Source organism: Phaeoacremonium minimum (assembly GCF_000392275.1).
Source record: "Phaeoacremonium minimum UCRPA7 unplaced genomic scaffold PA7_03_scaffold_222, whole genome shotgun sequence".
NCBI classification, from domain to species: domain Eukaryota; kingdom Fungi; phylum Ascomycota; class Sordariomycetes; order Togniniales; family Togniniaceae; genus Phaeoacremonium; species Phaeoacremonium minimum.
The window spans coordinates 241,231-264,409 of NW_006921127.1; the positions used below are offsets into that span (position 1 = coordinate 241,231).

General features: G+C 52.2%; 5 protein-coding genes across 5 annotated transcripts; 3 read left to right on the forward strand and 2 right to left on the reverse strand.

Annotated features, from left to right (window-relative positions):
* Positions 1-754: 754 nt before the first annotated feature.
* On the forward strand, positions 755-2,100 carry UCRPA7_3026 (putative serine threonine-protein phosphatase pp2a catalytic subunit protein; the record flags this gene model as incomplete). Its single annotated transcript, XM_007915605.1, has 6 exons — positions 755-901; positions 1,052-1,093; positions 1,156-1,261; positions 1,320-1,853; positions 1,903-1,975; positions 2,028-2,100. The coding sequence occupies 6 exons, from the start codon at positions 755-757 to the stop codon at positions 2,098-2,100; spliced, it is 975 nt and encodes a 324-aa protein (XP_007913796.1).
* Positions 2,101-2,703: 603 nt separating this feature from the next.
* UCRPA7_3027 (putative family c-likeg-protein-coupled receptor protein) lies at positions 2,704-4,449 on the reverse strand (the record flags this gene model as incomplete). The annotated part of the gene is made up of 4 exons (XM_007915642.1): positions 2,704-2,978; positions 3,044-3,154; positions 3,235-3,892; positions 4,432-4,449. 4 exons carry the CDS (start codon positions 4,447-4,449, stop codon positions 2,704-2,706), a joined length of 1,062 nt encoding a protein of 353 aa, XP_007913833.1.
* A 12,648-nt stretch (positions 4,450-17,097) lies between these two features.
* Positions 17,098-18,741, forward strand: UCRPA7_3028 (putative phosphoinositide 3-kinase regulatory subunit 4 protein; the record flags this gene model as incomplete). The annotated part of the gene is made up of 1 exon (XM_007915649.1): positions 17,098-18,741. One exon carries the CDS (start codon positions 17,098-17,100, stop codon positions 18,739-18,741), a length of 1,644 nt encoding a protein of 547 aa, XP_007913840.1.
* Positions 18,742-19,310: 569 nt separating this feature from the next.
* Positions 19,311-20,327, forward strand: UCRPA7_3029 (putative u2 small nuclear ribonucleoprotein a protein; the record flags this gene model as incomplete). The annotated part of the gene is made up of 5 exons (XM_007915595.1): positions 19,311-19,389; positions 19,469-19,509; positions 19,576-19,836; positions 19,907-20,041; positions 20,103-20,327. The coding sequence occupies 5 exons, from the start codon at positions 19,311-19,313 to the stop codon at positions 20,325-20,327; spliced, it is 741 nt and encodes a 246-aa protein (XP_007913786.1).
* Positions 20,328-20,527: 200 nt separating this feature from the next.
* Positions 20,528-21,970, reverse strand: UCRPA7_3030 (putative asparaginase-domain-containing protein; the record flags this gene model as incomplete). The annotated part of the gene is made up of 1 exon (XM_007915564.1): positions 20,528-21,970. The coding sequence occupies one exon, from the start codon at positions 21,968-21,970 to the stop codon at positions 20,528-20,530; it is 1,443 nt and encodes a 480-aa protein (XP_007913755.1).
* Positions 21,971-23,179: the final 1,209 nt, after the last annotated feature.

The window sequence follows — 23,179 nt, forward strand, 5'->3', positions numbered from 1 at the left end:
GCGTAACACTTTCTAGATAATCTTGACATGAAGTAAGACTGAATTGAAATGTATGTTTAGCAGAGTTTCGTTGTGATGCGAGGTAAGAATGTATCGGTATTTGGTAGCATAGCAGCAGTAGCGCGTAGTCATACCTAGGTACCTATCAAAAGGACCTTGATTGAGAGCTGTGGCCAAAAGGAGCTGTAATAAAGGTGGAGGCAAAGCTCGGTCTGTTAGATACGGTCTGGCTAAGGCCAGAGGCTAGGTCACTTGGTAGGTACCTCGCTCTGGTCATCCATCCCTTTCGCCCCTCCTCTGAGGCGACGACGGGCGGCGGGCAGTAGCAAGGCGCAAAACCAGACTGCGGCAGCAGAGATTAAGCGAGCGCCTCACACGGCCCTCTCCCCATTTCACCGTCTGTCTCCCAGGCTAAGGATACAGCACCGAAAAACAACAACCACCACCACCACCACTACCGCCATCATCACTCACACAACCTCGATACCCCTCCGCTCGCCATATTCTCTACCCATCCCAGCGGGGCTCACGACGAAGTAGAATTTTCATTACCTGCGACGATAGATACGATAACGAGACCCGCCATTTGACTTCTCCAGACCTTGCGACGACACAAGATTACCCACAACGTCATTGCCCCCTCCTCTCACGATTGACATTTGACAACCCCAATCACAACCGTCGAGCCTGCTCGTGATACATCGAAATCTACCATCTCGCCCGCACTTCAGATTCCTCCGTAATGGATACAAATATGGAGGATGTCGGACGAGTCCCCGAAGGCCTGCCCTCCGCCCCTTCTCTAGAACCCACCACCATCCCTACCCTCGATGGCTGGATTGAAAGCTTGATGAGCTGCAAGCAGTTGGCCGAATCAGATGTCCAGAGACTTTGCGAGAAGGTCAGTTTTGTCCACGGGCGACATGCTTCGTCCTGTCGCGTTGAATCATTCCCCGTTGGGGCTACACTGTCGCATTATGAGGCCGGGCCCAGAGCTCGCGTGCTTGCTATGCCCTTTTGTTTTCGTCTGCTAATTCATCACCTTTTACAGGCACGAGAGGTTCTCCAAGACGAATCCAATGTTCAACCTGTTGTACGTATTGAAAGAAGCAAACGAACGGTATCGTAACATGCCCGCTTACACTTCGACTCTAGAAATGCCCAGTGACTGTGTGCGGTGATATTCATGGTCAGTTCCATGACTTGATGGAGCTCTTCAAAATTGGTGGCCCGAACCCAGACACAAACTACCTTTTCATGGGTATGAAATTACTACCTTTTTTCCATCATCTGATACAGACAGCTAATATATAGTTTAGGCGATTATGTTGACCGTGGCTATTACTCCGTGGAGACAGTCACCTTGCTGGTTGCTCTGAAGATTCGTTATCCGCAGCGGATCACGATTCTTCGTGGTAACCACGAATCGCGCCAGATCACTCAGGTGTACGGCTTCTACGATGAGTGCCTACGGAAATACGGGAACGCGAACGTATGGAAGTATTTCACAGACTTGTTCGACTATCTACCCCTCACCGCCCTCATCGACAACCAGATCTTCTGCCTGCACGGCGGTCTATCCCCGAGTATCGATACTCTTGACAACATTCGAGCCCTTGACAGAATCCAGGAGGTGCCGCATGAGGGCCCCATGTGCGATTTGTTGTGGTCTGATCCCGATGACCGATGCGGATGGGGTATTTCCCCACGTGGTGCTGGTTACACCTTCGGGCAGGATATTTCAGAGGCATTCAACCATAATAATGGTCTGACCTTGATTGCTCGAGCACATCAGCTTGTTATGGAGGGTTACAACTGGTCTCAAGACAGGAACGTCGTCACAATCTTCTCTGGTATGCTCCTCACTTGTCTAGAATGAGAGCCCGTTCTAACCCTTCCTAGCACCGAATTACTGTTACAGATGTGGCAACCAAGCAGCGATTATGGAGATCGACGAGCACTTGAAATACACTTTGTGAGTAGCACTTGATGAGCAAGCTAAAACCGTGATGCTAACAAAAGTGCAGCCTGCAATTCGACCCTTGCCCGCGTGCTGGCGAGCCCATGGTTTCAAGACGAACTCCAGATTACTTCCTGTGATTGATGCAGTGTTCTCTCTTGTGGTGTACACTGCCAGCAGGGTTAGTAAAGGAGGATTCTGCGGGAGCCTCTCATGAAGCATTCATCATGGATGTCCACCTTTGCCGAATTCTTGTAAGAATAAATCGAACACCGTCGACGTTGCAATTTGGTCTCGGCTGGAATAAAACCATGGATGATATGAGCACATGGAGCAATTAGACGCGCCTGTGCAGATTTTATAGATCATTCGAGACAAGGCTCCCGCATACTAATACAACACGGTGTTCGTCCTAGCAAAACATGCTTCCATCCAATGTGCCGAGATATAGTGATTGATAATGGCTCCGCTATTCGTGGCACTTGCTCGCTGATCTCACTTGATTTAACGTGCTGACACAGACTCGCATCCTTTGTATAGCTTTTTATATCACGTTGTACATCTATAGACGAAAAGCCAAAACTCGCCATCCATGCCAATGCTGAACCGACTGATTAAGAGAAGGGGGTATCCGCCATCCCACACCATCCAAGTCTATCTATTGAGGCTCCCTATAACGCCATGGTTGCTTGTTTTCTCAACACATCCCATTCGCTCAAATACATGATATGTTACAGACTCACTCATGCGGACTGGCTCCCGGGTCGCTCCTTTTCCAGCTCATCTCGCGCCTGGGCCTCCCAGGCCTGCTCTCTCTGCCCCTCGGTATCAGCGAAGTTGTTGGCGGTGGCCGTGTCGGTGTCGTCGCCGAACACGTCCGCCTCGCGGTTGATGCGGTCCTCCCACGTCCTCGTTCTCTGCATGCCGCCGGCGTAGTCGCCCGGTCCGCTGCTGCCGTTGGGGACATGGAAGCGGCGGTCGAATCGTGCGAGGGCATATGTATACACTACGATGATTTCTGTAATATTGAGTTAGCATACCGCAACTTTTCTGTTAGGGGAGATAACTAGTGTTGCTGCTTACCGATGACATAGTTGAAGCAGTAGTAGCACGCCTTGTGGTGGTACCAAGCCGGGTGGCTGATGGGCCGGATGTCAAAGTTGACACCGATGCGGAAGCCCGCGCCAAGAGCGACTATAAATCAGGTCTCAGCATATTTTCTTATTCTGCATTTCCCAACTTTCTGGGATCACATCAATCCTTGGGTCACTTACGCAGGGTGGCAGTGAAGAGCAGCAATCTGAGCTTCGTACGGAAGCGGCCCTGGCCGAACTTCTCGACACGGCCCTTTCGAGGGATGAGAGCCGCCAACGAGACGATTGGGATGGGCAGGAATGCCAATGCCGCCAGATACGTGCCCGCGAATAGCTGGATGTCGCGGCAGATGCGGCGCCTGTCGGTGTCGAGTGTGAAGAAGGTCAGGACCGTGGCGGTGATGACCATGATGAGCAGCGCCACGACGCTGAAGTAGAAGAACTTGAACAGGAGGCTGACGGCGCGCAGCCAGCCAAAGTGCGGGTGGTAGGCGCGGACCATGCGGTGCGCAAAGACGAGATTGATGACGAAGAGAAGCAGCACGCCGGCCTGTGTGAAAATGTTGGCGGCAATGGCGATGTTGATGTTTGTCGGGCGCGAGGCCCAGACGATACGCATGGTCAACGCCGTTATCCGGGCCATGCAGAAACCGAAGGTCATCGCACTAAAGACAAACTTGTGGTCCCGCTTCCGGTTCACCTGGAAGATCGTCATGTTGATGACGGCGCCCGTGATGAAGAACACCAGCAGCACCGCGGATATCGGGTCATCGACTTTGGGCGTCGGCTGGCCGCCGAGCTGGGCGATCTGGGGCAAGTACGGAGGCCCTGAGGGCTGCTGCAGGACGTTAGTTCTCAGAACGCTGCTGTATATGGGCGGAGGCAATGATATTGCACTGGCGTCTCATCACTATGAGAGAACAATTGCCTCCCATCATGAAAGGTTTGATTTAGGGGGTTTCCAAATAAACAACACGTACCGTCTGTTGACCACCACCTTGTTGTGACATTATGAATTATTTGACTTAATCGCTGATAAATTGAGAATCGAAATACACAAGAAACTGGATTTGATGGCTCGACAATTCAACGATGTCGGGGTATCATGGAGGGTTGCAGCCTCGAAAATTACGTCGTGGAGGTGAGCTGATATGGTCGTGTAAGTGTTATTGACGGTAAAGGAGAAATTGCTGGTAACCAGTCTCGATTGAGGGTCTTGTTTCTGGCTCGAGAACGTTCTCAATATTGTCTCTGATACAGCCACATGGGAAAAGAGCCAAGAATCTCGGATCTAGCCAGAGTTTATATCGTACTGCGATCTATGCATAGAAGCAAAATCTCCTCCTCGGCGCGACATTCCTCGATCTCCGCCGTTACCAGGTTATCGGACCACATGTGCAGCGCCCAATGAAGGTGACCGTCACCACCGCATTCGTCTCGCCTTGGGGTGGCTAGTGCGTGTAATGACGGCATGGGCAGAGCTTCAAAGCCCGACGAACTGGGCGCGAGTCGGGCGCCCGGGGACCCGCTAGTCGGTCTCGATCGGCGTTTTTTTAGCGCGAGCCTCCGATGGCCCCGACTCTGCTTCACTCACCAGGACAAATGGACTCACTATTAGGCCGACTTATACCTTCGGCCTTGCGCCGCACGGGAGACCGATCACAACGGCTTAATTTTTTTTTGCGAAAACCTTCGCGTTGCAAGCTTATTTTTGCTATTTTAGCAATTGGGAACGGTAGACTCCGGTGTTGATGCCTGGACTATGAGCCTGGATGGCTCTCCAGCAAGTGTTTACTAATTCCAAGAGCGAGGTCACGGGCTGAATCCTCCACGACTCAGCTCGCATGTGCCCATACGATCGGTCCTTGTATGAACGCAGCCCTCAATCGCGTGGCCCATCCAGTCTTTGATGAGTGGACGCGTCTCGAAAACATGAACCATGCTACAAGAACCCGCAGAGTGCGTCTCCGTGATGCAACCATGCCTCGTATATCCGAGGATTTACGGTGGCTAGGTGATGGGCTAGCCTGATCGACTCTGTGCTCCTCACCAACGTGGAGCGCGACAGGAGATAGGAGATAACTGGCAACTATGCAGAAGCGATGGAGGTATTTTGCATCCGACAAACCTACCTTCCTATCCCGATACCAATTGAGCGATTCTTTAAGCCTTAATACTTGCACGGTTAAGGGATGGAAAACAAGATCACAAACTAACCCAAGCTTCGACTTATTTTCTGTTAAAACCCCCGTATGCAGATCTGAGCAGGCACAGATCCGTGGGTTGACGATGACGGCAAGGGGAGCGCAGACCATCAACCTCTCACCTCAGTACTACGGTTACCTAATCCAGGTATCCGAAAGCGATCATCCAGCGACAGATTAATCCGGGTTGGCTGTTATGTACGATCACTGTAATTTCCCGCCTCCATGCTCAGGACCACATCAGGCGCGGCTGAATGGCGAAGACATCCAGATCGGTGCAAATCATTCAACACCATCGTGACAAGAGACTGTAGGTCTTGGCCATCGCATTGTCGTCGTCCTGTGACACTCCCACACCCCTCGCTGCCGGCTGAGATCTACCTCGATGCTTTACGGCGGGGTTTGTAATGCGTAAATTCAAATCAAAAGGGTGCCCTCTCGTCAATGCTTCAGAATTGCAATGCGATTCTGGGCACTCGATGCGGTTATATATGACGGTAGTGAAGGGTGCGACGGCTTGAGATCTGCAAGGCTGAGCAGGCCATCTCTGTAAGAGGTTACCCTATCTCAACTGCCTGTGCCGTTTGCACAGATCTTGACATGTTATGCTTAATTTGTACGTCTATGCCTGGAACACGCACACTGACAGATGCAGTCGAGGCATGAGGAGAGTTGCACTTGCTCTCCGGTGACAAATGCCCGCAACGATTCCCAGATGTAACGCTTGTACTTGTGGGACGACATGTCGTCGTTTTGCTTGCGTGCAATGTGACCACAGACCTCGCTGTCAAGTTCAGAACGTAACGTGGCAGGCGAGATCGGGTTGGACACTGTTTCATGCGCTGGAATTCTGGGGTGCTCGTCACGACTGACTCGCAGCAAGACATTCCCCACGAAACGCATGTGCAGTACATCAAAGATGCTGTACTGGCGGCGGAGCGGGTCGAGCCCGTCGTCGCTGGTGTGCCCCTCTGCGGCGAACTCGGGTGGGTGCACTGGCTCGCACTTGACGTCGCAGAGTGTGGGGTAGGCATGGCATGGATTTGACATGGCTCTGACAGATTCGCTGCCCCTGTCCGACCTCTCTGCCGCGTTTCTCTTCTCACGAAGAGCCGCCTGGTTGGCCAGTCTTTGCAAATCAAAGCTCTTTAAACTCGAAACCTCGTGGGAACATAAGCGTGTCTCTAGTGTTAGACGACTGACAGAACTCTCCGATCAGGCACTTTGTCATTGGACGGCATGACGACGACTCTCGGAGGGAGTCCAAAAGAGGCGTCGTGTGCAACTTCAACCCGTACAGATTGTATTGCTCGTTTCGCACTTGTTCGCCAATCGCGACAAAGGAATAAAATAGTAATTGAAGAGATGAACCATTCCACGATCGTGTAGGACTGTGGCGAACATGCATAGCAACACTGTTGTAGCTGCTCTGGGCACCCATCTGTAAGTACAGGAGGTTGTGTAAACTCCTAAAAAAGAAACACCACTACGGCAATGAGCAAAGACCGCGTTGCATCAGTTTACACATGTTAGTGACATCCGCAGGAACCTGGAACAGCATCGCATTCGTCTTATGCATGTAGGAACAAGACATGCGAGCACGAGTGTGAGTTCGTAGGGCGCTCACCGTTGATTGGGTCCTTCTGCGCAGAAGCTGCATTGGCTGCAGTACAGTGCAGTGGTTTTCCTGCAAAGATGTCCGAGCAAAAAAGACGTATGTGGTGCAAAGACGGCTCGGCCAACAACATCGTTCGGCAATCTGAGGAATCAAGAGTGCAGTTCATCTCGTGCCGTGTCTGATATGCTGCGAGTCGGCTTTCGTCCACAAACCCTCGGCGGCTGTTGGAGCTCCAAATATAGTCATGGTCCGCGCTACTACAAAGACACACGGCAGACAACCGGACCTCATCATCGTTCCGAGCGCTTATTAGATTGGGGCTGTTTCTTTTTTGGGCTGCTTGACGCTGTAGTCGCACAAGCAGAACTCGACGCGCATGCTCTACCGGAAGTAAAAGAGCCAGTCGTTGTCGACGGGATGGAGCATGTACGCCGCGATATTGGACCACGCGACGCAAACACGGTAGTTAATAGTGCTCGAGCTTCTCACCGCGGTGAAGAAGCCGACTTACCTGTGAGCCGGAGCAGGGTTTCCTGTCTCGCTTCGAGACGTTTAGTTTCCACATGCTCAATACACTCTCAGGAGGCTAATAATATCGTGCGGTGTGTAATTTCAAGTGGTCCAATAGCGCCGAATTCTCCGACCAAAACAAGGAGTCTGTCGACGAGGGCCCGCCAGGAGTGCAGGTCAATTTCGAATTCGGCCACGGGCGAGGCAACAAATAGGATCAAGTTGCGAGACCTGAGACAGATAGGTATTGCCTTAATAGTATTAGACCATTGCCGGGCCATCCTTGCCAGAAATGGTCGTGATTCTCATAGCCCTCATGCAGCAGGCAGGACGATTATTTCTCAAAACACGAGAGATATGGTGCAGCTCGTCTGCGTCTTGCAGACGACATGCACGCGTATGCAGGTCGAGATTTCGCCTTCGTAGCCTCGTAGGCCAACTGCTGAGGGATTTGTTATGTATGATGGTCATGCAAAAGAACGCGTGTAGACACTGCAGAGCGCAGTAGTACCGGCCGCTATGACATCTTCCAAATCGTGCTACAAACGCGCCGTTCTGTTCGTCTTTCTGTAGCAGAAGGGATCACCAGCAACGTGGGGCCTTGCGAGTCTGGCTCGGTACCGATCCCCGTTGCTACGGTTCAAATTCCCAGCACCACGGCAGGGTGAATTGACAAATTTTGACATCTACACCAGTACTACACGTACCCGTCTCGTCACGACATGTTTGTTTGGGAGCGATATGGCATCACGTTGAAGGCCGGCGGGAATACAAAAGCCACTTGCGTATGGACCAGCTATAGCGCTGCGAAGCGATCAGTCTCGTGTAAGCCACGCGCTCTCAGAGTTGCCCCGTAGCGCACGCTATTGCAGTGTATCCGAGACATGTTTATCCTTAGGCGTCAGACTTCTTGTTTCTTGGTCTAGCCAGTCCAAACGAACAAGCAGGCCGTGACGAAGCTGTATTTACGACTCATGTTCTTGGATCTCCGCTGAATGCGAGAGGAAGTTGTCATGGCTATCGCGAGGGTGATGAATTGTGGCATCTCCCCAGCTTCGAGGGATGTTGATACAAACAGCTAGTTATAGGCCCGGGTCATGGCCGTTTCAACGTTAAACACACAAGGATGGCCTGGATATTGTAAGACACGAGCGGGGCCGTCCTCCGTCCTCATCTGTGTATCCACCACTCCACTCACTGTCTTCTGGAGTTGGGAGAGTTCGGACGACGCCAATCGCATCCTGAGGAGGACGAGGCCCTTGCTTGGTTGCGTCTTTGCTTTTTTCCTCTCTCTCTTGACGCTTCCTTCTCTTGCACGCTTTCGAGGCCCGAATCAAGGAAGCACGAGTCGTCTCTGGTGTCGTTCTGACTCATGAAAGCAGCTCTGATCGTCCAGAGGCGACAACGCATTGGCATTGAGATTTGAGTATGCTTAGAAAGTGCCCGAGCTCAGTGTATGTGGATTTGATATAGCGACCGGCAGGAATTAAGGTAATGCAGCTGCCCACCAGAGGGCCGCCAGCCGGATAAAACACAGGCGAGCAACGAAGAAGCTTAGACAAAAGAGGCAGTGCATCCAGCAGACACAGAGGACAAGAGACGAGAGAGAGGTGAGAGGGTGTACTGCATAGTACAAGGACGCAGGTCCCTTGTCTCACGCTTTCCGCCTTGGAGGTACATTAGCCTGCTTGGGTAGCCTGGGTTCCCTGCACGCCGCCTGCAAAACGACCCTGCCTCATAATCAACAACCCCTGCGCCGTAATTACCGCTTTGCCTGTTGCAGCTTGGCCCCGACGCAGCTTCTCAGGTACAGAGATACAAATCTTCCTGTAATCTCAATTGGCCGTGGGCCCCCCATGTCGGTTCGGGGGTTGAAGTCACTGAAGTGGTGGAGCGCAGGACCGGACTGGCTTAGGCTGAGAGCCGAGTTGAATTGAATTGGCGACCGGGGCCGGGGGCTGGGAAGACCCAAGCAGCAGAGGCAGAAGAAGAAAGGAAGAAGGAGGAAAAGCGAGAGAGAGAGAGAGAGACAAAGAGAGCGCGAGGAAGGGGATCTCCTACTCATCCTCCTGGGGGCCCCGTCGCTGCGATTCTCGACCTACTGCTGCTGATTGTTGATTCTGAGCCTGTGCCGTCCAGTTGTCGTTGTGCTGTGCTGGTGCTGCTGTGCTGTACGAGTACAGTCCTGGCGACCCCTGTCCCGCCTCAATTGCTGTCCGGTCGTCTCTCCTCCTCACTTTTCGTCCTCCCTCTTCTCTTCCCGCCCATCCAAGACCTCTTTAGAAACGCCCGCGATACCTGACGGCGACAACGTCCGGGTGAGATCTGCACACCACCACAGATCTCCTACCGCCGTCTCTCCTCTTCTCTTTTTTTATCCTTCTCCCATTTGCTCTTTCGTCTCTTTCCCGTTCGCCGTAGTCTAGTCCTAGTCTTGTTTTCTCCGCCTCCCAACGTCAACGTCAGGCCCGTCCTGCAACAACACAGTCCTTTCCGCACACTTTTGGCACTTGCCTTGCATTGGGCTACATACAGACTCAGATTCGCCTCCAAGCACCGACCTGCAGTTACAGCCAGGCCACGACAGGTGCGACCCGGTCCCAAGGCTCTCTGGCTCTCACCCCAACTCTCGTCCACCCTCTTTTCCCGTCCCGTCTCTTTCTCCAACTGGTGTCACTCTTTTCTGAAATAACCCGCCCTCCGCACCCTCTCGGCCGCCAGACACGACGTCCTCTCGCCGTGTGATCGACCAGGCTCAGCAACCGTCTATGACCAATTGACCTCTATTAAGGTCTTTCTTGGTTAGGGATTTCCCTCTTGCGCATCATTTCTCCGTCGAACAGCACATAACAGTCGCCCTATTGTCCGTCAAAGTCGTCGCTGCGCTACAAATCTAAGACTGACAACCTACCCGTCAATGGATCTATGAGCAGAGCGAGCTAGCAGGAAAGGAATCATGATTGTGCCGCTGTAGTGATAATCAGACTCCCGGCAAATTGTGCGACCCCAGGCATTCAGGGCAACGCGACTACACTCGTGTGTCGAGCGCTACTTTCGACAACCTCAACCACCAGAAAATGGTTTCGCGACGGACCAGGAAAGGCTCTTGGCAGCCGAGGACGAGAACGTTGCTGTTATCGCTTCTCTCAGCTCCAGTAGCCACAATGGCGCAGGAGTGCATATCTTTAGAGGGTTCGACGACTTGTTCAGCCTTCCAATCAGCATCGATATCAACCGACAGCACCTTGGTTGGATACTTGTAAGTTCTAAGCATCATTTCAGTATCACCAGGGCTTTCTGGAAAGCTTAATTGACCAAATCGATTGCTACAGCCCCTTCTTGCAATACGTCTCCGACATAGACTCGTTTGATAAGCAGCTTCGACAATATGTTCAGACAAGTTACGTGCAAGAAAAGTGAGTATTTTGCCTTGGAACTTCGCATTTGAGCTCCCACTAACGCTTAGCAGATACCAGACGTTGCTTGGATGCGGCAACATTCAACTTACCAACACTAGCGACCTTTATGCTCGCTTCACCACAACCGTAATCTGTAATGCTATTATCCAAAACTCAATCCAGCCATGCTCCTTGTCATCAGAGGACTCGCGGCCTGTGTGTGCCGAAACATGCGTTCGTGAAGCCCCATCCTGGCTCTAAAACCTCAATTAACATTCTCTAGGCACAATTTGCGGAAAGCGAGGCGTATGTTGTTGCTGACGGCTCGGTTTGCTCTGATCCCAGCAGTGGAGCTGCGCAACAAATCCGCGCTGATTTCACCAACTGCGCCCTTCCCGCCAATTCTCTGTCCTCGAACAACTGCATCCCGGGCATCACTAACGAGCCTGACAATTGTGGATATGGAAATAGCACCATAGGGCTCTGCTCCTACTGCGCGTCTGGAGGAATTAATTCGACCGACACGTGCTGCTACAACTCCGATGTTCAGAACCGCTGTGCCGGGGTTGTCCTTCCCTCGATCACCCCGACGATGACCTTTCCGACACAGACACCGAGCGCTAGCCCGAGTTCAACAACCACAGCGGCAGCAGCAGCCGGCGGCAATGGTGGCGGCCTCTCTGGTGGTGCAATTGCTGGTATCGTGATTGGATCTGTTGTAGGAGCTGCACTCCTCATTGCTTTGATCTTCTTATGTATCTTTTTGAGGCGGCGAAGAAGTGGCAGCCAGGACGGCAGCGTTTTCAACCAACCTTCTCCAGCTCGAAGGGGGCCCTCCATGTCTCAATCTGCCGCCGCCCCCGGAACCACACCACAGGGCTATGAAGTTCTCCCAGGAGGCCGAATCGCCCGGATGTCAGCTTTGGAGGGCCACTCGGGAGACGCCCCGTCTCATCGTGGAGGATCCGCTGCCGCTGCGGGAGCCGCTGGAGCTGCCGCAGGCTTTGCTGCGGGTAGGAGACGAGGCGATAATCACTCCTCGTCCGACGAGTTTGCAGATAGCCCCGAGTCCGAACACCGCACAGGAGTGCTGCGACCGCCACCAACAACACTTAGGAGGAACGGATCCTTATCAAGCGGCTCCGTTCTTGCTGGCGAGGATCCCCAATCCCCAGCTAGTGCAGGGGGAATGTCGTCCCCTCAAGGCATGGCCAGCCAGCAGTCAGAACAGCTACCCTTCTTCAAAGATTACTATTCCCAGGATGACATTCACCCTGGTGATCGCGTAGCTGTTCTCTGGGCGTATCAGCCACGTGCTGCCGACGAATTTGCCTTGGAGCGGGGAGATATGCTCAAGGTTGTCGGCATATGGGACGATGGCTGGGCTACCGGTATCCTCGTCGATGAACGAGCCGAAGAATGGGAAGCGCGACGCCAAGCACAGAGAGACAGCGGAGTATCAAACACATCTGGTCGGGGCCGCGATACATCACCGCCCGTCAGCGGAGAAATCAAGGCCTTCCCTCTGGTTTGTGTCTGTCTCCCGGAACACTGGAGGAAGACCATTGAAGGGGACGGCTCGACGGAGACGGGTTCCAGTGCCCACCAAGGCACTCATGGATCCCGGACCTCTTGACGCTCTTGATGACTAGACTCGCTGTTTTGAATAATGTCTCTACGAAGGCAATGCTCTTTGGATTCGGCATTTGCTCTGGCGTTAGGCGATTTCTCTCTGATCTATCATCCGCGACAGACCGGTCGGCTCATCTATCCGTACATACCACACGTCCTCGTTACATCACTGATCGGTCCCCATTCACTTTGGGGTCCCATCAACTCAACCGGCCTTGCACATAGACACGAAAAGCTTGCATTCTCGCGACGATACGCTTAATGCCTTCACTTCTAGACGACTTCTTTAATCCCTTCCAACGACATCGCGCTCTTACGACTACGCCGTTCTGTACATGGTGCTTCGGTATCAATAATTAGCAGACGCGCAAAGCTCTAGCGCGACATCAACAAACGCTCTTCTCTCTAATAGCATCACGACGACCAGCATTGTGCCCTCCCCTTTTATTTCATGGCTTGTTCATATACCCAGGTTGCCCCGTCAAGGGCTTTTAGAGGTGGTTGGTGTCGGGGAGGGCCTTTGCGATATAATTGTTGTGACTTGGAAAAGTGGTTGAGAGTAGTAGATGGTGAGGTGGTCAGGAGAAGGGAAGGAGATTTGACTATGTTCTTACTGCCATAGAGGCACTATGCTATAACGCACCGACATATTCTATGGGCCTCTTTCATCTCGGAAGAGCTCTCTACCTTTACTTAGTCAAATCGAAAGGGACTTAAACATACCATCTCGCGCTTAAAGCCCTCAAGCTGTGCTATCGCGTGTGAAAAAGATCCGTAGTCTGTGCCGCATGCCAAGGTGCAGTTTCATCATCCCCATCTGTGAAACCCAATGGGTAACATGGCCGAATCCGGGGTGACCCTGCGTTCTTGTTGTAGATGAAACGGATATCACGATGGGATCCTGCGAAGAGCTTAAATATCTGCCACCAGTCTTACAGGACAAGCCGGGTTTCGAGCTGAACGTCGCGAGCAAGGGAGAGAGATGCTTGCTGGAATTACAACTCTGCATAGTGGGTAAAGAGATACAGCCGGCTTCACATCAAACTAAGTCTCTTCTTCAAGGGCCTATTGTGCAGGTACTATAGGATGTTCATAGTCACCGTAGCATAGATAGATAGTCTGCTATTCAATAAACACTACCGGGAGATGATAGTGGGCGCGCGCCTTTAGTTGCTGAATACAAGGGAGTTGACGCTTTTGTGAAGAGCTTAATGAAGTGTCTCAGAAGTCTGGACTGACTGCCTCATTGCTTATCTGGATGTTATCGCTCATCTGACATATTGTGGCCCAGGGAGGCGGGTGCCTGTGGTGGCGCGCCAAAGCTCCCATTTAGCGTTCCCCAGTGGCAGGCACGTCACACGGAGGCAGTGGTAAGCTAGATCTGGTAGAGTGACCAGCGTCAGTTGTCGCATCCCATCACTAGGCTTGCTGCTTGACAAGCAACGTCTTCCTTCAACACGGCCAAACGGTTTGCATTACAAGCACTCGAGGAAGCCAGGCCCGTACTCGTTCGAATCGTCGCATGGATCACGACTGAAGATCGATCGCTATGGTCGCGCTCACCGCGACGCCGCCTACTTAGCTGTCCCGCTTCCCTGTCCCCAGCTTCTTCACTATAACAGTTAGCCATGGGGCAAGGCTTTTCCTCGACGACGCCGTCTGCCGGCATCGCCGGCATCGACGTCCCGGAGCTCTCAGATCTGGTGTATGAGAAGTCTATGGGCAGTGCCCGCTTCATGAAGAGCATCCGAGCTCGGCATCATGACGGCGTCGTACTGGTTAAGGTGTTTGTCAAACCTGACCGAGCAATGAGCTTAAAGCAGTATAAGCAGAAGATGATCTGTGAGCACCACCCATACGAGTTCTTTTCTAATAGCCAAGAGCTTCACTGATATTGCTTATTCTAGACGAGAGAAAGACTCTCGCAGAAATAGCTAATGCTCTGGGTTACCAGAGGATCATCGAGACAGATACGAACGGCTACCTCGTGCGACAGTACCTCTACAACTCCCTCTACGACCGTCTGAGTACTAGGCCATTCCTTGAAGATATAGAGAAGAGGTGGCTTGCGTTCCAGTTGCTCTGCGCCCTGCGCGACTGCCATAATAGGGATATTTACCATGGCGACATCAAGACTGAAAATGTCCTCGTGACCTCCTGGAATTGGCTCTACTTGTCCGACTTCTCCTCGTCCTTCAAACCGGTGACCCTTCCACTTGATAATCCGGCCGACTTCTCATACTTCTTTGATACGTCAGGACGGAGGACATGCTATCTGGCCCCGGAGCGCTTCTTGGCCGAGGGCGATAAGTTCGATCCTAACGCCAGGCTGACATGGGCCATGGATATCTTCAGTGCCGGTTGTGTAATTGCCGAACTATTTCTGGAAGGCCCCATCTTCAATCTAAGTCAACTTTTCAAGTACAGGAAAGAGAAAGAGAAGCGAGAATACGACCCTGAGATCTCCCATCTTAGTAAGATAGTGGACAAAGACTTACGGGAGCTGATAGCGCACATGATCCAAGTCGACCCCCAAAAGAGATACTCTGCGGATCAATATCTGGAGTTCTGGCGGAAGAAGGCCTTCCCAGACTATTTCTACACATTCCTACACCAGTATATGGAGGTGATAACCGACCCATCCTCTGGGCAATACCCGATATCAGGAGCCACAAGAAACCTTGGAGAGGCGGATGATCGTATTGATCGAGTCTTCTTTGATTTCGATAAGATATCTTATTTCCTGGGGCACCAGAATGACAGCAAAACATCGGAGACACGATATCTATCTCCTCAGTTAGGCCTGGGTCATTTCCCAGTGCGGCTCAACATACCAAACAATGAATATACAGTCTCTGCCGCATCACAACCTGCGGCGGATGACGGTACCTTGATCTTTTTAACCCTTGTCGTGTCGTCTCTTCGGAATACAGCTCGAGCGGCGGCGAAAATACGTGCTTGCGATGTACTATTAGCGTTCTCGGAAAGACTAACGGACGAGGCGAAGCTGGATCGAGTCCTCCCATATCTGATGAGTTTGCTCAACGACAAGTCTGATATGGTTGTGATCTCTGCTGTAAGAACAATCACACAGCTGGTAGCATTGGTCAAGGTGGTTACTCCTGTTAACGCTCATGTCTTTCTGGAGTATATCATCCCTCGAATGCAGGTTGCGTTGATAGGCACACAAAATCCACCAAGCCCGCTGGTGAGAGCTACATATGCTTCCTGTCTAGGGAGTCTAGCAAGCACTGCCGCGAGGTTTTTAGAGATGTCGTCCACCGTGAGAGCCGATGGGTCGCTATCCACGGCCGATCCTGAGGTCGACCCTAGCAATCAGAAACATGCAGCGCTCGATGGCTCCTTTGATGATGCTCACATGGAACTGGTTGGACTGTTCGAGGCCCACACCAAGATGTTGATCGAGGATGCAGACCCGTATGTTCGCAGAGCGTTTCTAAGCTCTGTACCAGACCTATGCATGTTCTTTGGAACCGCAGATGCCAACGACATCATTCTAACACATTTAAATACATATCTGAACGACCGCGACTGGGTGCTCAAGTGTGCCTTTTTCGACACAATTGTGGGCATCGCTGCATTCTTGGGCAGCATTAGCCTTGAGGAGTTCATGCTGCCACTTATGGTACAAGCTCTGACAGATGCGGAGGAACATGTAGTGCAAGCAGCATTGCATTCATTGGCGGAGCTGGCCAACCTTGGCTTGCTTTCCAAAGAGAAGATTTGGGAGCTTGTCGAGATAGTAGCTCGTTTCACGATGCACCCAAATATGTGGATTCGTGAGTCTGCAACGGAATTCATTTCAAGAGGATCGAAGTTCCTGTCGCCTGCCGACATCAGGTGCATTCTGCTTCCTCGACTTGCGCCATACTTGAAACCCAACATTATCCCAGACTTCTCGGAATTAGGGCTTCTTGATACATTAAAACGGCCATTGTCAAGGCCAGTATTCGACCAGGCACTACTCTGGGCAATTAAGACTGACCGAGGCGTGTTCTGGAAGTCTCTGCGAAAGTTACGTACCCTGTCCTTCGGCTCCGCTGCAAATGTGTTATCCAACCGGGCTGCTAGAGACCTGAATCCGCAAGCTTTGAGCAAAGTTGCAAAGAACGATGAAGATGAACAGTGGCTGAGATCATTGAGAAACCTTGGGCTCTCTCAGGATGATGAGTTCAAACTTCTCGCTCTGAGAGAATTCATCTGGCGATTAAGTCAGATTCATTCCAGGGAGTCGTCGCAAAACTTGCAGTCCGAACTCAACAACATAATCAATTTGCGTACATTAGGCATCACGCCACAGACGGTGCTCTTCGACGAAGAGCCGATCGGGCAAATTCCAGGTGGACTTGACATTGATGGAAATGCTCCACGTACGGTTACCGATGCACTCATGGAAGCCTCGATGAGCATCGATGATCCTGTCGGGAAAAGAAAGCGTGCTGCGTTGAACAGTCACAGATTACGACTCAATAGCCGAGGCAATGTCTCCCCAGGATCTATCGACGGTCGTAGACCTCTTGCAGAAGAGGGAATATCCTCTACGCAACTGTCGCCTTCTACTGATACCTCTCCTGACCGTCGGCGCTCTTCTGGCATCGGCAGTGCAGACGGACAGGATCCAACGTCTGCTACGAAGAGGCTTCGCCATCAATCTAGTGCTATGAATCTTCTTAATCGGAAAGATAGCGCAAAGGCCGGTGCCGAGACTGGCACAACCGAAGCGAACGCTTTCGGTCAGGTTGAGGGTCTCTTTGCCCAGAACACGCTATCCAGACCATCTATCACTCGCACAGACAGCGAAGACTCGGCTGGTTTAGCTCGATACAGGGTCAATCATACGTACTCTGGCAATGACCCCAGCATACTGAAGATGCTTGATTCGATGTATGTTGACAATTATCCTCACGACATTGCCGAGTTCGGTCCACTGGTCACACCTATTACTAGAAGGAAAGCTAGCAAAGTAAACGGACAACTTACGGAAGATGCTTGGAAACCTACTGGAAAGATGGTTGCCACGTTTGCAGAACACACTGGCGCTATCAACCGCATTCTTCCATCCCCTGATCACATATTCTTCATCACCGGAGGAGACGACGGTGCAGTGAGAGTGTGGGACACTACACGATTAGAGCGCAACATCGCCCACCGATCAAGACAAACTCATAGGCATGCGCCTGGTGTGAAGGTACTCGCCCTTTGTTTCATCGAAAACACTCACTGCTTTATCAGCTGCGCCAGTGACGGAAGCGTCCATGTTGTCAAGGTTGAGACGGCCTTTGCGAGCGGTGTCACGCGGTACGGAAAGTTGAGACTGTTGCGGGAATATCAACTCCCTGAAGACGAGTTCGCTGTGTGGTGTGAGCATTTCAAGCAAGAGACGAACTCTGTCTTGGTCCTTGCAACCAATCGGTCTCGTATTCTGGGCATCGACCTCAGGACCATGACACTTCTCTTCGTGCTCGAAAATCCAGTCCATCACGGAACTCCTACCTGCTTCTGCATAGATCGCAAAAGAAATTGGCTCTGCCTGGGCACTTCCCACGGCGTATTGGATCTGTGGGATCTGCGATTCCGAATGCGATTAAAGGCGTGGGGTGTCGCTGGAAACAATGCGATCTATAGGCTTTCAATACACCCTGTCAAGGGCAGGGGCAAGTGGGTGTGCGTATCAGGAGGCACAGGTCAGGGCGAGGTCACCGTATGGGATCTTGAGAAGACACTCTGCCGAGAAGTCTACCGCGTAGGCGGAAACAAAGAGAGCTCTAAAGGCTATAGCCCTTGGGATGTCGACGAAGACAAGCCGGAGGGCATGCTCACGCGGTTTGCGACTAACATTGAGCCGAGCGCAACAGGCAACTCAGACCGCGGAGTCCGTGCAATGGTTGTTGGAAGCAGTGCTCTGGAGGAGCAACGTGATGTGCGGCATGCCTTTATACTTACTGGCGGCTCGGATAAGAAGTTGCGATTCTGGGACCTGTCACGAATCGAGAACTCGACTGTCTTTAGTGGACTGCAGCCGGACGAGGGCAGGCCGACCTTCACTGCGTCGCACCCACTGACGTCCATGACACTCAACACAGAGCGATTGCCCAGGCAGAATCCAACTGCACCTAATGCGGCAGCCGGAGCTAAGGGGCGCGCCTCGGGCGGACGGCCACCACGATCAACGGTCATCTCTCTACAGCAGCAACAACTTCTCAAGTCGCATTTGGACTCGATCATGGACATTGCATTAGTCGAGTCGCCGTATACTATGACTATCTCCGTGGACCGGTCTGGTGTTGTATTCGTGTTTCAATAGGCCACATCAGCATACAGTTCGCAAGGCGTACAAGGCATATGTATAGAGTAAAGGGAAATGTATGTGCCCAGGCAATGCGACGTAGATATCTTAGGGGAGTTGAAGGTGTCTAGGCTCTGCAATATTTTGTTCGCGTAAGGATAGAAATTAAATAACATATCATTTGCTCCTCATGATAGTGCATTTGGTGTTCGAGATATAATTCCACCCAACTGATCTCTATTAATATTGGTGTTATCCTGCCGATGTTCTTGTTCTACCTAGGTAGCGAATGGTACTGCAGGTCTACTAAAAATCCTAGCCGCCCCGCAATGGCATGCATGTATGCGACTGGTAGGCGCCAGCGAGCCTCTCGAGCCTGCCTTAGGAAATTTTTTGGTCCACCACCCACTGCACGCGACCTCAGCCTTGTCAACTAATTATCTACCTATTCAAATCCCCCACCATTCCAAACGGCGACCACTCCTCTGAAAGACCGACACAGTCAATTTTACGCCACACATATCGCCAATTGGACTCGAGAGGGCGGTGAGATATAACAGAGGTAAAGCGTCGTTCAATCGCCCAGCATGAGGCTGACGGCGGAACTCATCCAAAACTCCCTCTCCTACCTCAATCCTCTGAAGGAGAGGGAGCTGGATCTCCGAGGTGCGTTAGAAAAGAACAGATACTACACTTCATTTGATCTAGAGCAGCGTTGATATCGAGCCTTTTTCTCGGGATACAGGTCACAGAATACCGGCGATTGAGAACTTGGGTGTCGCAGGCGTGAGTCTCTCCCTTCCTACCCTGCTTATGTGCTCTGGGATCAAGTCGCTGACCGGTCAAAAACAGCCGCAAGATGCCATAGACTTCACCGACAACGACATCCAGATACTGGGAAACTTCCCCCTCTCCCCGCGGATACAGACGCTGCTGCTGGCGCGGAACCGTGTCTCCAGCATTCAGCACAACCTGCCGACCTCGATACCGAACCTGAAAAACCTCGTCCTGACAGCGAACAACATCGCCGAGCTGGCAGACCTGGATGTTCTGGGGAAGTTTGCGCGGTTGACGCATCTGGTGCTGGCCGAGAATCCAGTGACTAAGAAAGAGGTGCGTTCACATTCCCCTTCTGGCGCGTGAAGGAAGGAGACGAGGACGGGCCACTCATGTTTGATAATAGCATTACCGATATTGGGTTATATGGAGGTGTCCCGCGCTCCGCTTCCTCGACTATCAGAAGGTGAAACTGGCAGAGCGGGAGAAGGCAACAGAGCTGTTTGGCACGGCAGAGGAGCCAACGGAACTGGCGTCAAAGGTAAGTCGATCTGCCTTGCGAAATTTTCCTCCGTGCAAAGACACTAATGAGCTCTGTGTAGGTAATGGGTGTCAAGTCGAAGACATTCGACGTCTCCCTGGCGAACGGGGGCGCGGGGACCTCGTCAAGACTGTCACGCATCAAGCTCACGGACAAGGAGAAGAAGAGGTTACAGGAGATGATCAAGAAGGCGGACAGCTTGCAGGAGATTATGAGGCTAGAGAAGGAGCTGAACGAGGGCCGGATTCCGGCGGGCATCCATGTGGACGACGAGATGGAGGAATAATTTGGCGCATTCACGGACGGGTTCTGGTCATGTTGGGTTCAGTGCTGTATCAACACTCAAAAAAGCTATCACGCTACCGGTGTTTTATTGGTATTTAAAATGCGCTCAATGATCACTGGTCTATTCAAGTTCGCCGTAAGTCTTCTGCAATGCGGCTCTGCCCGAGGCTCGTTCATCTATGTGCCATGTAATGTACAGTTTCAGGCCCCGTTGGCCGCTACGATACGAGTAGGCGTTGTCACATCTTTCGAAGCCTCACTTGTCAGGCCAGCTAAGGCCGCTTCGTGTTCCCATAGATGAGCGCCCGCCTCCCTCAAGAGGGCGACGCACTCAGAATGGCCGGTCTTCTCTGCCAGGAACAACGGCGTGTTGTTCGCCCAGTTCCTCACATGAACGCTGGCCCCACGAAGCAGCAACTCCCTGAGGATCTCTAGTTTACCGCCAGCTGCCGCCAGGTGGACGGCAGTGTTGCCTGCATAGTCGGCCTTCTTGAGCAGCTGGTGGTTCACTTCATCTCCCTCGAGAATTTCCTGCACAGACTGGTAATCGCCATTCCTGATGGCGTACCCTAGAGCTGTGAAGGCGGATTCAGACGAGGTGAGACGACCAACAGCGGAATCGAGCGTGCCTGCCGGGTGGGAGAAGCTCGGGAGCGCCATCTCAGTCATCTCCCCGCGGATGGAGTGAGCCATCTCTGCCTGGACGTTCGCGTAGGTGAGGTTCGGTACGGCCAGGAGGTACGAGAGCTTAGTCAAAGCAGCCTCGGTAGTAAGGTCGTGCCCAAATACCACTCCGGCCCTTCCTAGCGCTGTGCCTGGTGCGTAGAGTGGTGAGACGAAGCCGTTGGTGCACTGGCTGACATTGACGATGACAATGCCGCGCTCCACGGCTTCACGAATGACCTTGGTCAAGCTCCCATCCACGCCGCCTGGAGCATTGCCCATGCCGAAGGTCTCGAGGATCAACCCCCTGAGATTGGGGACTCGAAGAACCGAGTCCACCATTTCCGGCTTGATGCCCGGGAAAATTCGCAGACATGCAACATGTGCCGTGTCTAGATACTTGGTTACTTGAAATTCTGCAATTCTCGTCGGCCGCCGAACGAGAGACCAGTTGACGTCGACGCCCAGGCTGGTTACCTTGGCTAGGGGGTCGCAGTTGGGGCTGTCGAAGGCCTCGAAGGATGATGCTGAGACCTTGGTCGTTCTGTTGCCCCGAAAGAGCGTGTGGTGGAAGAAAAGACAGACTTCGGGGATGACGAAGGTGCCAGCAACGATCAAGGAACCGAGGAGGTTGTCCACTGCGTCGGACTGCAGAGCAAATATGGAGGCCTGGGAACCTGTCAGGATGACCGGCTTCCCTAGGTCAGACATCATGAACGATAGAGCCGAGGCGGTGTATGACAAGGAGTCGGTGCCATGAAGAACCACAAATCCGTCATAGAGGTGGTAGTTCTCCTTGACAGTCTGAGCGATCTCTGTCCAACCCGTGGAGGAAATCGAGCTCGAGTCCAACAAGGGAGAGAATTCCAAGATGCCATAGCGTATATGGCGAGAGTAGGCACTTGGCGGCGTTCTCAAGCTGTCAAGATTCAGTTTGACGCCATTGTGGAATGCTTGTAGCTGGACTCTTGGAGAGGACATATCGTTGAACGATGGTCTTGGCGCCATTGCCTTCTCCAGAAATCCAGTCATGGGGACTAGCCCATCATCCGAGGGCTGCATACAGATTGTCCCTCCAGTCATGATTATCAATACTCGTGATTCAGGGTACGTCGAGGCCGGAGCCTTCCCCTCTAGGAAATGTACCATCTTGTCTGTCTTTATGGCAGAATTGCCCACTTCCACTCCCTTAAAAGCCTCGGGCCTTGGACTAGACCCGAGCGAAGAATACTGGGCTGAGGAAGCCGATAATTGTTCTTACACCCTTCCGCCGGGGTAATGAATGGTAGGGCGCCCAGGATATCGAGACCTCCTTAACAAGAGTGTTGCTCCTGCTGTTAAGTGTTGGTCCAGCTGTAGTAATGAGAAACAATCTTCAAATTCTCAAAGCAGGATCTTGACTCTCGAAGTTCAGTGCCTTCAACCTTGAGTACCTTGGCAGCGGAGGAGAAGACCAATTCGGATCTCTCCTGGAGGTTTCGTTTGAACTGTGATGCTGTCCAGATTATAGCTGGGCGGACAGCAGATAGTTATCCCTGGAATTCGTGCTCGTCAAAGCCGAGAAAGGCGATATTATACCCTTCAGTGTTGGGAATCTCCGTTTTCTGATGAGGAAATTATTTTTTGTATCATACGGTCCCTTGTTGAAGGCGCAACCTTGGATGTATGAACCTTACTCGGTCACATTCAGGTACCCACCCAGCAACCTTTTAGACTGAAGAGGCGACAATACCCGAGTCGGTGTAGTGTCTTTAGTCATAGAAAGCGAACATTACCGTTAAGTGGAACAGGCGACGGGAACTAATTATTCAAGAGTATCCAGCGATGCGGTAGGACAAAGCAAGTAAAACTCATCGGGCAAATGGCCGACCTGTGGAGACAGGGACGAGAAAAAGAGATCGCGAGCCTATTCTTTCAAGGGATGGGCTCGCCCTACCTGAACTTGGAGAGAGGAGAGGAGAGGACCTTTCCTTATCTTGCGCCATGACGAGCGCGTCGCATAATCGATGATAGGACAGGAAGGAGGACATTTGCCCAAAATGTCCGCTCGGATGATTTAGGGTTGGAAATGGTTGGCAGAAGATCCTGCGAGCCCTACCATCCATTGTGCGAATGCAGGAAAATCCGGGGAAGCACGCTTGGCCTTCCAGCGCTTGCGTGCGCTGGCCTGGCATCCGATAGCGGATAGGC